Genomic DNA, 13,133 nt, shown 5'->3' with positions numbered 1-13,133 from the left:
TCATGATAAGAAATCATTTAAAGGTATTTCTACTTTAAGCTCTGGCAGACCCTTAAAGGCATACGCTATTGTCTCTATGTATGAGATGGGTGAAATTTTTCCCAATGATAGAATTTCTTCAAACTTTGGATATTGAATGACAACCATATAAGAAACAAAGATATGCAATTAAAGTCATAGATCACCAGTACTGAAAGAGTTATCCGCCCTTTGGAAATGCTGTTTCAATCAATTTTACTAATAATGGTATTTGTTGTGGTGTTGTTTTAACATCTAATTAAAGTCTATAATCTAGATATCGATTTAATATACAAGTATGCATTCTTGAAACTGTATACAGCCTTGGTTAGACCACATTTGCTAATGTTGTTTGGTATCCATATCTGAGAAAAGACATAGATAGTTAAGAAAGACTGCAGAAAACAGCTACCAAATTAGTGCCTTCTGTTAAAAATCTTACATATAGAACTGAATTTACCAACGCTTGCTCATCGTAGAATTCATGGTGACGCTATCCAGACTTTCAAAATTGTTAAAGGAAGACATACTGTACAAGTTTTGAGACCAGTATGTTGTCATGGGACGACTGTTTGTAATTAAGTACTCTTTATCTGTTACCAACACATCTACCAAATTTTTTTTGGAGAACTTGCAGGAAAAATGTCTGCAAGAAGAGGGGCTTAAAAAGGACCTAGTCTTTGCTACAGAGCCCAAAATCATCCTACAGGTAGTTTTGTTTGTTTGTTTGTTTGTTTTGGGTTTAGCGCCGTTTTTCAACAGTATTTCAGTCATGTAACAGCGGGCAGTTAACCTAACCAGTGTTCCTGGGTTCTGTACCAGTACAAACCTGTTCTCCGCAAGTAACTGCCAACTTCCCCACATGAATTATCAGAGGTGGAGGACTAATGATTTCAGACACAATGTCGTTTATCAAATAGTCACGGAGAACATACGCCCCGCCCGAGTCCTACAGGTAGTAGTATCTTAAACAGTGAACATGATGCTATAATAGTCCCAATAATACGACGTTTCGGGACAGAGTGATAACTTTTGACCGTCACGTCCAAACTTATTCTGCATTTTTCTGTTAGGAAATCCCCTATAAAATCCATTGGGAACGTTTTCTGGTACATGTACAAAGTATTTGTGATGATTACATCTCTGATAATGAATTTATGTTGACATTAAAGCATAAACTTGCCTCGCTGACATTTTATGAATGTAAATTTTGTGCTTTTGTCTTTCTGTAATCCCTTACAGAAGCAAGCCTCTGTGGCGTACATGCTGCGTATTTGCTGTGTATATGCCGCGAACACAGTAGTACGCCAGAGGAGTACATTTTACATACACCGCATGCCGCGTACATGCCGCGTACTATTTCGATGAGTACACAGCATGTACGCAGGAGGTCAATAGTACACTTCAAGTACGCAGCACAGACTCTGAAAATTTAAGGAGTACACTGCATGTACGCAGGAGGGACTTGTACAAGAAAATAGTACACTGCATGTACACCGCAGATACTTTCAAATTTGTGCAGTACACTTCATATCCGCGGGAAAGACTTGTACAATTTCTTTTGGCATTTATACTTAGTTTTTTTTTTATAAGTTAAAGTCTGAAGTAAACTTCATATATGTGGGAGGGACTTGTTCATTTTCTTTTGGTGTTTATACTTTGAATTTTTTTAGGTAAAAGTCTGAAGTACACTTCATGCAGGAAGGATTTGTACTTTTTTTTTTTTTTGGAAGCAAGAACTTGATTTCCGAGTAACTTTTATCTTAATAGCATAGAATAGTTCAGATTACCGGTATTCTGAACAATGAAAATTTGCCAAACTATTTGCAATGTTCATTTGTGAAGCTTACATCTTAGTGATTTCTGAGCTGCACCTTGCATGCAGTGTAAAAATATATTCTTTTTCATTTTGAATTAATCCTGGAGCTTTCTAACTTGGATAATTGAAAAGCCTTATTTGAACTTCGTTGCATTACATTTTGTAATACATGAAATAATTACCAAGATAATGCCTCAACAGTGCCCGATTGAGAAGAATTAATAGCTCTCACTGTTATTTGAATACTCTTAAGCAAAACACCATTCTATCATGTTTTATAAAGGCTTTAATGCTCATTATGTTAACTCATTAAGGCCTCACCAAATTAAAAAGTTGTTCATCGGATTTGCCGCTCGTATATTTTCAGAATGTTTTTGGCTAACTGCGCTCGCCCCATTTGAAAAAATCAATCCAAAATTTTTTGGTGCGCTACTTTTTACGGACGTAAAAGTGTATAAATGCTTATATAATTCCAGTCCTAGATTGTTCTCAGATGGATTTTAATCAAAATAAATACATACTACGCACACATCGTCTATAATAAATCATAACACTTATATTTAGTTGCATTAAAGTTGTTTCCCCTTGATGCAGTTACGCCATTTTCTTCAAATGTTTACCAAATAACATGCTACAAAAATTGATTTATTTCATTGAAAAGTGGATGAAGAAAAGCATACTAATTTATTTGATAACATCAATATACATTATTTTGGTAAGGGTAAATACTTATTGATGCATGTCACTTATCTTTTTTTCTGTCCAAATGATCAGCATTTGCATACGAAAGTTGGTGGGGTAAGGAATTTACATTATCACAGCAGTTTCGCCACAAGAGTACACAGCATGTATGCAGCAGGAGTACACAGCATGTACGCCGCAGGACTCGGGCCAGGAGTACACAGCATGTACGCACCAGGAGTACACAGCATGTACGCCGCAGGAGTACACAGCTTGTACGCCACAGGGGTAGTACACCGCAGGCTCATTTGCATGTGAAAAGTGTATGTGCCACGTACATGCTGCGTACTATTTCCCGCATACTAAATTTTTCCAGCGTACATCCTGTGTACTATGTAGTCCACAGCATGTACGCAGCAAGTAGTACGCAGCAGAGCTCATTTGCATGTCAAAAGTGTACTACAAACGTACTATCGGTGTATGTGCGGTGTATATCCTGCGTACTATTTAAAGCCCTTGATTTCAGTACACATCATGTACGCATCATATATGCTGTATGTACACAGCAAGAGTACGCAGCAGGCCTTTTTCTTCTGTAAGGGATTTAGTGTCACATCGGCAGTCTGCTGTTACTGAAACCGGTGTCAGGGTAGGTATCTCCTCGCACCTGTCACATCATATTTTTCGAAGATTTAAGTCTTTTATATTTAAAATTATTGATTAAATTCAACCCATGTATGTATTTTTTAAGTTTAAGGGTCCATCCGCCCTTTCAGGCACAGTATAGCATTTTTGGCTATGTAGAGTATAGACCCCCGGCATGTCACCAGGCCAAAAATTTTGAACAGAAAGTATAAAAAAACAGAATTAAAAAAATCTTAAATAATGAAAAAGCGGCAGCTATTTAAATACATGGAGTAAAACAATTTTTCGCAAACAGATTTCTGTTAGCGCAGCAGAATAGGTTACGTGACCTCGTGAATGTAAATAGAAATGTGGCTTTAGAATAACACAGTCTGATGTTGTTGCGGTTTTTAATTAAGTTTTAAAAGAATCTTTTCGTACAAGTATTATTTTTGACATGACACTTCGTAAGATATTCTTCTCTAACAAAAATGTAAATTCTTTGAGGGCAAACAGGTCACAGAGGTAGGATATCCGGTATAATTGTTTGACACATTTACCTGTCAGTTCATTCGTGATGTTGTACATTGGCTTTTAAAAAAAATAAGGAAGAATTTTTTTATTGATTTCTTCTCAACAATTTAAAGAAGCGAGGCGGTACGATCAAACAGTGATGTTTCACATGGCGCAAAAACATGACGTAATGCCATGACAATCTCTGGCAACTATACCGCTTTGATCTTCACTTCAGATGCCATGAAACCGACACACTTCTTTTAGCTCTTTGGAGGGTGTTAATTAATGATGAAAACAAGGCCAATTACTTAGCTTATAAACAGAATAATTTCCGATAATTGGTTTTTTTTTCGCTTTCACAAAGGGTGTGTGGATGATGATAATTATTATATTTTGGGGACACTTTTCAAAATAATTATTTTCGGGAAATAAGTCTTGAGAAAATGAAAATGAAAATAACTAAATACTTTATGCTGTCCTAATAGTTTAGGAAAATATGGGAGGGGATAGACTTTAATTATTATTACTATCGCTGCAGTTATTTTGGAGAGCAACTGGCTGGTGCTGCTGACAAAAATACAGGAAAGAAAAATAAAAATGTCTGCTGTAAAAAGAAAGTTTAAGAAGAACAAATATGCCACCTTAAAAAGGAAATGTAGGGTACAAGAGAATAGTATTTGTCAACTGAGTGTTACATTTGAAATTTACTTATTGTATAATACTCCTTTCATAAAAGTGACAATACTAAACATGTCAATTATAAGGGCAAGTGACTGTTCACTAAGGGCAAGCAGATTTTAGTGGTTAGTAGTCCTGCAGGGCAGGTGGTGTGGAAAAAAAAAAATACACCCCTGCCTTGACATAAAAAATCATGAGTTTAAGCTAGGCTTGAACCAATGGAAAACCAAAGGTGCATCTGTTGAAACATTCTGACGGCATGTATTTAAAAATTTGACTAAAAGCCAAAGGGTATATAAAAAGCAGTGTGTTTAAAGTGTACAGCATCTACCATCTAGTACAGACATATATGTATTGATAAGACAATAGGCAAAAGCAAAGACAAGGGAATTCCACTACTGTAAAGATGTGTATTCTAAAAAAAAAAAAAAAAAAAATCAACCTACCTATCCTATTTTTATCTGGCATGTCACAGGAAACATACTTTTTTTTTTTTTGGCCCTACAGTATATGCCAAAGATAAACAAAGATAAATAATTTTGAAGCTAAAAGTGAATCACTGTCACGGCCAATGAGACATAAACGACAGAGACCCATAAAGAGACGTGGTTGCCTGAAGATGATGATAAGCCAAATGAGTAAGGCTAGATGCTATAATAGATATACCTTACCCTAGTCCAACTAATTGTACGCCAGTCACAATATTGTGATAATTTTTGCATAGGTCAATATCTTTCCTCCATGTACAACATAGGAAGGACCTTTTCTGTGGTGAACCTTCTGCGACGATTCTAGGCGGTGAAGCGGCGATTTTTAAACAGCATTTTAACTAAAATCAAAAACATTAGTGAAATTTTAAGATAACTGGAAAGAATATCCATTTTTCCCTTCCATTCAATTGATGTCTATGTGAATAAACGGCTAAAACACGAGTTTGTCACTGTTTTAAACAACACACCCTAAAGTTTACACAAATTTTACATGGCTCCGATTAATGTCACGTGATCGATAATGACCAACCGCACCATCAGCGTGTACTGAGTGCAATGGCGGACGTGTAAATACAGTGAGGTAGCCAAAATGAAACATAGTGTTTACGCTTTATTAACGTGTTTTACTGTTATGTTTAAACCATAAAATGATTCAGTTTTATTTTGTTTTACGATTTCATCATTTAAGTATATTGCCTGATTGTGTTTTTACCTAAATCTATTTTCACCACAGAAAAGGTCTTTACTGGTTTTGACATAAAGTGAGGGATTCTGCACTATCACCAAAATGTCTCAGAATCAGTTCTAACGTCAAATTATTTTAACCTTACCCCAAAAACAGAAATGCTAACGAAACACCCGTCGTGCCGATAAGGATTACTAATCGGCAAGACCGTCATGCAAATAAGAATAATCGGCACGACAGTCTTAGACTCTTCCAAGATACAAATAATCTGAAGAACAAGCATTAATTAATTGTGCCCCAAGCAAAAGGCAATGCACTGCAATGTATACTTTACAATGTCATTCTTGGACTCCAGCGGACTTCTATTCCAGCAAGTCTTCCCCAGAAGAAACGATCATTGAACTGGAGAAACAGGGCTCTAACATCTGGATTTGGATCAGTCACTTCCCAGTAAGGATCAATGAGAGATTGGGGTTCTTTTCCATGGTTGTTGGCTACACTGTTATTCTCTGAATAGTTCTGATTTTCCTCAAAGAGATCTGACTGAAGTTGAAGAGCTAATGCATAGTCATCATCCATTATATAATGTCAATATCAACTAAATATTTCCCGCAATATTTTGCTTTTACTAGTTCCGGTTTTCACGTTTGGAATAGTTCTGTTTTTGTCGTTTAATGAATTCCGTCTGGTTTACATACAACTTATAAAATCCCGCGATTATGGTAAAAATTTACAATGACAGTCTAAAATTTATGTACCGGAAGTGCCAGTCGCATACCAGAAAAGATGTTGAAAATACAGTTTTCCTGAATTACCGAACTATACCGAATTTTTACCAAAGAAAAGAGTGTTTTTATTCTAATAGGTATATGTATATTTTTGTATGTCGTTATAGATGTTTTGTTTTATTGGTTTCCTGCATTTAAGGTTTTGTTTACGTTTTCTCACATTGGCAACCAAGCCTTTCTCTCTATCTGTCTTTTTTCCTTCTTTTATCATGATAAGTAGCAAGCTCGAGAAGCAAGATTTATGGCAAAGACATTATATTTCCATACATTGATGGATTTGAGAACTTTCACCAAAAGTTACAAACGCGCATGTAACAAGATACAAGAATCTTTATTTTACGCCGGATAAAGTATAACAAAAAACATGGCAGTGGCTACGATTACGGTACCGTAATCCTAGCCTCCGGTTCTAGGATTACGGGAGTTCCGTATTCCTAGACAACCCTATGAGAATAGGCTAGGATTACGGAAGTATTTTAAGAGGCATGCAAATTTATGTTAGGACATGCATAAATGACATTGTAAACTTACTCATTTCACTTAATTTCACTAAATATTTTGTGCTGTCGATCGGCCGTTTTGGGTTAGTATAATCTTAATGGCGGTGCGCGGAAATATTATAGAAGTATCTATGTTTCGTATATACCTGCATTTTTTTTTTCATCAAGTCAACACAAATGGTATTTAATAACATACAATATGGTTATAAATCATAAAATTCAAAGTATAGATTTTTCTTTTTTTAATCTAACTTTGACACTCATATTTCTAATATATTTCCGCGCGCCGCCATTAAGATTATACTAACCCAAATCGGCGGATAGAAAACACGAAATAATACTTCTGCTTCTGCCGTTTCACGTCCACAATCAACATATTGATTACACTGACGTTTTGGGAGTATGCGCAGAAAAAGTTCAGAGTTAAAAGATATACTATATACAGAGGAAAGTTAAAAATAAGAATAACTTACAGAGATTAGGCAAAGTACTTGGACACCTGGAACTTGAAAGTTTCCAGGGTCCCCACTGACACTATATCCGGAGGTAACCCATTCCATTCCCTGATCGTCCTTGGGAAGTAGGATTCTTTACGATAATCGTTGTTGCAGTGTGGGATTTGATACGAGTGTTCTTGCATTCCTCTTGTTTGTCGAGTTGGTGGAATTAGACGATTTCTTTTATCGATGGTTACAATATCATTTACAATTTTGAACATCATATTAAGTCTTGACTCCCGTCTGCGGTCTTGTAGTGATTGCCAATCAAGGTGGTCTAACATTTCGGTCACACTAGATCGATTTCCGTGTCTATGCAATACGTATCTTGCCGCCCTCCTCTGAACTTGTTCGAGTTTAGATATATCTTGCTGAAAGAAGGGATCCCATACCGTTGCGGCATATTCGATATTCGAACGAACCAGACTTTTATATGCTTGTTCTTTCACTTTTGTAGATGAAATGTTTAAATTTCTCTTTAAAAATCCAAGAGTTCCATTAGCTTTAGCACAGATTTTTGCGATATGCTCAGTCCATTTAAGCTCAGATGTGATATAGACTCCGAGATACTGAACAACTTGCACTGATTCCAAGGTGTGACCATGTAATTTGTAACTGTACTTAATTGGATGATGTTTACGAGAAATTGTTATCACATTGCATTTTTCCGGATGAAATGACATTTTCCATCGGTTTTCCCAGATGGCGAGAGTATCAAGATCTTTCTGTAGAGTATGGGCATCTGATTTTGATGACACTGTTAGATATGCTATTGTATCGTCAGCAAACAAACGGACTTTAGATGTTATGCCCTGGGGCATGTCGTTTATATAGTATAAAAATAAGCTTGGTCCCAGGACCGAGCCCTGAGGGACGCCAGATTCAACACTGATACTTTCAGATGTTACCCCTTCTACGACCACGGATTGTGACCTGCCACTAAGGAAACTTTGTATCCAACGATTAATCTTGCCATCAATACCATAGTGTTCTAGTTTTTTAATCAGTAGGCTGTGGCTAACTTTGTCGAATGCCTTCGAAAAGTCCATAACTAGGACGTCAGTTTGTTTACCAGAATCCATATTTTTTGTTACGTCGTCAATAAATTCGATGAGTTGCGTTTCACAAGAGCGCCCCCGCCTAAAACCATGTTGCAAATAAGGCAGGCATGAAAAATTAAGTGAAATAAGTAAGTTTACAACATCATTTATGCTTGTCCTAACATATACTTTATGCCTCTTAAAATACTTCCGTAATCCTAGCCTATCCTCATAGGGTTGTCTAGGAATACGGAACTTCCGTAATCCTAGAACCGGAGGCTCATGAGCTATTTCCGGACAAACAAAGAAAACAGAAATAACAAATATAAAGTGACTAAAAAGAAAGATAAGCGAAAGTTAGGCATATTAAAACATAAATTGAATGACAGCGGTTAAGAATGGCATGGTTAAATGGTTATAAAGAAACTTACATACATAGCACATATAAGCACAAACCTGTAACAAATAAGTATAAAAGTAAAAGGGAAATGACCTACATAAAATACATTACATAGTGAGTTTATTGAAAAGAAGGTGCTAATTTTGGCAGCAGCTATATATAAAAGACAAGGAAAGGGCAATTTAAGAATTTTTTAAAGGCATTTTAAGATTTAGTGAATGCTGGTAGCATATTTACTAAGGTTGGTGTAACCCTTTACACCTTCCTCTACATCATATAAAAGGAAGCACATAAAAGACTAAGTTTAAAGCACATATTAGGTTAAGGTTAAAACATGAATATACTAGGTTTAAAACATCAACAAACAAACAGTACACTGTCTCTACTGCAACCAGATCACTTGGCTCTTACTGACATTTGAATGTCTAATTTGCCAAGCCAGTGTGCTGGTCCAGCTGACAACAGATAGGCTTCTCTATGGCAAATAGAAAAAAGCACAAAGTGCATCAGTGACTGGCAACAGGGGAAGCAGTCTTAAGCACGTACATAAAAGCAACGATAAAAACAAATGCGAAAGAACATTGCAACGGAAAATTTACACAGTAAACTAAATCTATAAAGAAAGAAAAAGCAAGCACATGCAAAGCAGGACAACAAATGAAGCAGTGCTCTCTCAGTTTCATCAAGCTTATATTAACCAAGTACTGTAACACTTATTAATCCAGTAAGTTAAAATTTCTTACATCTGAGCTTTCACTAGACTTTCAGTACTTTAATTTTCTGTGAATATTGTGTTTAGAGCAGTTTAGTCTCTGTTATCTTTATGGCCATTTTATGTCAGTTTACATTTTTTCAGTTCATTTACTGATTTTTTTGTTAAGCCTGCAAGACAGCTATGAGAAAAATCCATTGTACATGTTTTTCCACCAGTTAGTCTTCACCTATCCCTGATGTGGGTAGGTTTTAGTTATTGTGTAGGCCATCCAGTGTTATATTTAGGGAACAGCAATTTTTTTGCCCCTATGACAATGAGCCATTAGAATGGTCTTTATGAGTATTTTGACATGTGCATTGCTTCCAGGTCCATAATTTTTTTCAAAAAAATATTTCTTTATAAATGGTTGGCCGTCTTTTGGGCAAGTGAACTCTTTCAGAAAAATCTTACTTCAAAGCCAGTTGCAAACCATTTACGCACAACGAGCGATCAACAGCGTACGAAGCGGTAGTTTTTTCTCTATCCAAAAAAATCCCACACATTTTCCTCATCAAAGTCTTCCCCCTAAAACACATCAAGGACAATGTGTCAGTTAAAAATAGTGAATATTGATTACTGGACCTCTAGACTTCTTTGAATATAACACACAACCTTTAAATAAGAGACTAAATCTTCAAGACAGGTGCAAGGGGATAGATTGAAATATCAACGTCTACCCCGACACTGGTTTCAGTATACAGCTGACCATCAAGTACATTAAAATTGCCAAAACAAAACACAAGATATACATTCAGAGAAGGTTAGTGGGACAATTTCATGCTTTAATGTCAACTTAATAGAAATATGCTGAAGAAGTTTGGACTTGGCAATACTTAGCAATACTTAGCAATTGTTTGTTATATTTTTGTATACATGTAAGCCGGAACAAATTGTAACTTGACACACTCGTCCACTGTGATGATCTGACATGCACTGTACAGGTTCCATAAAACCATTTTTACAAAATTATGCCCCCCTTCTCTACATTTGTACTAATAATAAATTGTACTCATTCACATAACTTTCTTTAAAGACAAGGCTGTTAAATACTCTAGCGTTGTTATCCTCAAAAAGCTTTGTTTTTGAGTTGGCTATTAAGGATTCCTTATATGTCAATTGTTAAATGAATGACAAAAGCTGTTGACCATAAAAGTATCTGCATGATGCCATTGTTCGACTATTCCACTGGGCATGTTTAAATTGTTTTATTCTTTCAAAATAGAAACAGAGTAAAAAGTTATTTATTATTGTTCAGTACAATACTGTAAATATAAATATAGGCTTGTCCAATTATGACTTTTCAGCCGAGTTCTCATCCAAATATATCTCTATATTGTACAGAGCAAAGTTTAATAACCTGATACATCATGTGTACTTCAACATTCTGAGCTATCATTGCGCCATACACCTTAACGTGATTCTTTCTACTACAATGTACAGTAATTTGCAGCAATTTACATTATTACATCAGGGCCTCCGTGGCCAAGTGGTTAAGGTCGCTGACTTCAAATCACTTGCTCCTCATTGATGTGGGTTCGAGCCTTACTCTGGGCATGGAATTCTTCATGTGAGGAAGCCATCCAGCTGGCTTACGGAAGGTCAGTGGTTCTACCCAGGTGCCCACTTGTAACGAAATAATGCACGGAGGGGCACCTGGGGTCTTCCTCCACCATCAAAGCTTTTATGATCTCCATCGTCTGTCATCTGACAGTCCACAATTTCTTGTAAACACGATAGAGACCACATTTTGCAATCAGTTTTAATCAAACTTCCACACAACTTGTGTTGGCATAATATCTTTCGGTTCCTTTCCACAACTGGCCAAATCCCATCATGGGTTCCAGAGTTATGGCCCCTTAATGTATTGGACCCCTAATAGTTGTGTTTAAAAAAATGGCATTTGCTTGGTATATTCTTAAAGTTGACCATGTTTCGCACTGTGTTGCAAATTTTAAACAACTTTTACCGTGCCATTTTTTGTAAATTTTGTATAATTTATGGTATTTCCTCCAGCTCAAGTAGAGACAAATTTCAATGTGATGGACACTATCTAAAACGTTTGCAGATAATTCATTACAGCATTAATTTTGATAAAAGAAACATCAAACTATTGTTAAACAATTATAAAACACAAAATAAAACTATAAATATCATTTTTTCTAGGGTGCATCAAGTAAACATAATTTTAATTTAATGAGACAGAATTCTAACTCCAGCATTGAAAAATTAAGGTTGAAACCTGTGGGTCTGTTTTGAATTTTGCTCACTTCATTCAAAAATAACCTCGGGGCAGAAGTAAAACCTATGCATTTCTTCCACAATATCTAAAGAATGAAGGCAAAATAGAGAACTTTTACCGCATGTTACTCAGTATTTTTAAAGATGTCTAACTCTACCCCTCCTGATTCAGAGGTAAATTCACTTTGAACAGCAAGAAATCGCTTATAAAATGAAAATTTTCCACTTTTGTACAATACATCCATAAATAAGTCTTGACAGAAGTAAAAACTAATACTAGAAAAAAAGAAAATGCGGAGAAAAAAAATTTTGGTCCCAGTGGGCCTTGAACTTACGCACCCCTCCCCCCCTGAAAATTGCAGTCAAAGTATGTCCATGGTAGGAATTGAATTCTCTTCAAAAAGGAGGTACTCTGTTGTGGGTCCAATACCTTAAAGGGCCAAAATTTGCTATTTTGGCTTGCGGACATGATAGAGATCACATTTTGCAATCAGTTTTAAACAGACTTGCACACAACTTGTATTGGCATAATATAATCTCAGTTCCTTTTGAAAACTGGCCAGATCCCATCATGTGTTCTAGAGTTATTGCCCCTTATTGGGCCAAAATTTGTTATTTTGGCTGTTGCAGCTGTATAGAGATTTCATTTATGGTTTGATTTGATACTAACTTGCAAAATATCTTTCACAACAATAGATCTTGGATTCCATGATGAATCTGTCAGATCCAATCATAGGTTCCAGAGTTACGGCCCCTGATTGACCCTGAAAGAGCAAAAAATTGTTAATTTTTACCTTGTGAACATGATAAAAGTGACATTTTACATTCGATTTTAACCACACTTACACACAACTTTAGTCACAGTAAGATCTCAGTTCCTTTCGAAAACAGGTAAGATTTCATCATGGGTTCTGGAGTTACCTGCCCGTGAAAATTTTCTATTTTGGCCCTTTCAGCCATTTAGAGGTTTCATTTATGCTTTGATTTGATACAAACTTGCAGAGAATGTTTATCTCTAGGCCAAGTTCGAAACTGGGTCAGTGACTCATGTGGGGTCCAAAACTAGGTCAGTGGTCAAATCAAAGGAAAAGCTTCTTAACACTCTAGAGGCCATATTTATGACCCTATCTTCATGAAACTTGGTAAGAATGTTTATCTTGATGATTCCAAGGCTAAGTTTAACAGGTGAGTGATATAGGTCATCATGACCCTCTTGTTATGAAGAACAATGGAAACAAGTTGGGGGAAAAGGTTTTGCTTTTCTGATTTAAACAGTGAAAAGATTCACACTGTCAAAAGACAAGATTTCTCTATTTCATCCGACTTTGAATAAATACATACAATGTTAGAGCTGAAAATCCATGAATTAAATCTTAAACAATGATTTTATTTTGCGGATCAGGC

The 13,133-nt window shown here is 36.0% G+C and overlaps 2 protein-coding genes across 3 annotated transcripts in view; one reads left to right on the top strand and one right to left on the bottom strand.

The window, feature by feature from the left end:
• Positions 1–6,172, bottom strand: part of LOC123530480 (DNA-dependent metalloprotease SPRTN-like) — a 30,945-nt gene extending 24,773 nt beyond the window's left edge. Inside the window, exon 1 of the mRNA XM_053517289.1 lies at positions 5,847–6,172. Within this exon, the coding sequence (XP_053373264.1) occupies positions 5,847–6,091 (245 nt within the window). The 5' untranslated portion in view covers positions 6,092–6,172. The remainder of the gene's footprint in view (positions 1–5,846) is intronic.
• Positions 6,173–6,248: 76 nt separating this feature from the next.
• LOC123530491 (uncharacterized) overlaps positions 6,249–13,133 on the top strand; it is a 62,421-nt gene continuing 55,536 nt past the window's right edge. For both annotated transcript variants that reach the window (XR_008366023.1, XM_045311269.2), the window contains exon 1: positions 6,249–6,377. The gene's annotated coding sequence lies outside the window, so the exon portion shown is untranslated. The remainder of the gene's footprint in view (positions 6,378–13,133) is intronic.

The sequence above is a fragment of the Mercenaria mercenaria genome, chromosome 1 (assembly GCF_021730395.1).
Source record: "Mercenaria mercenaria strain notata chromosome 1, MADL_Memer_1, whole genome shotgun sequence".
Taxonomy (NCBI): Eukaryota; Metazoa; Mollusca; class Bivalvia; order Venerida; family Veneridae; genus Mercenaria; species Mercenaria mercenaria.
The sequence above is the reverse complement of the archived record's forward strand: the minus strand, read 5'-3'. Positions and strand labels throughout refer to the sequence as shown.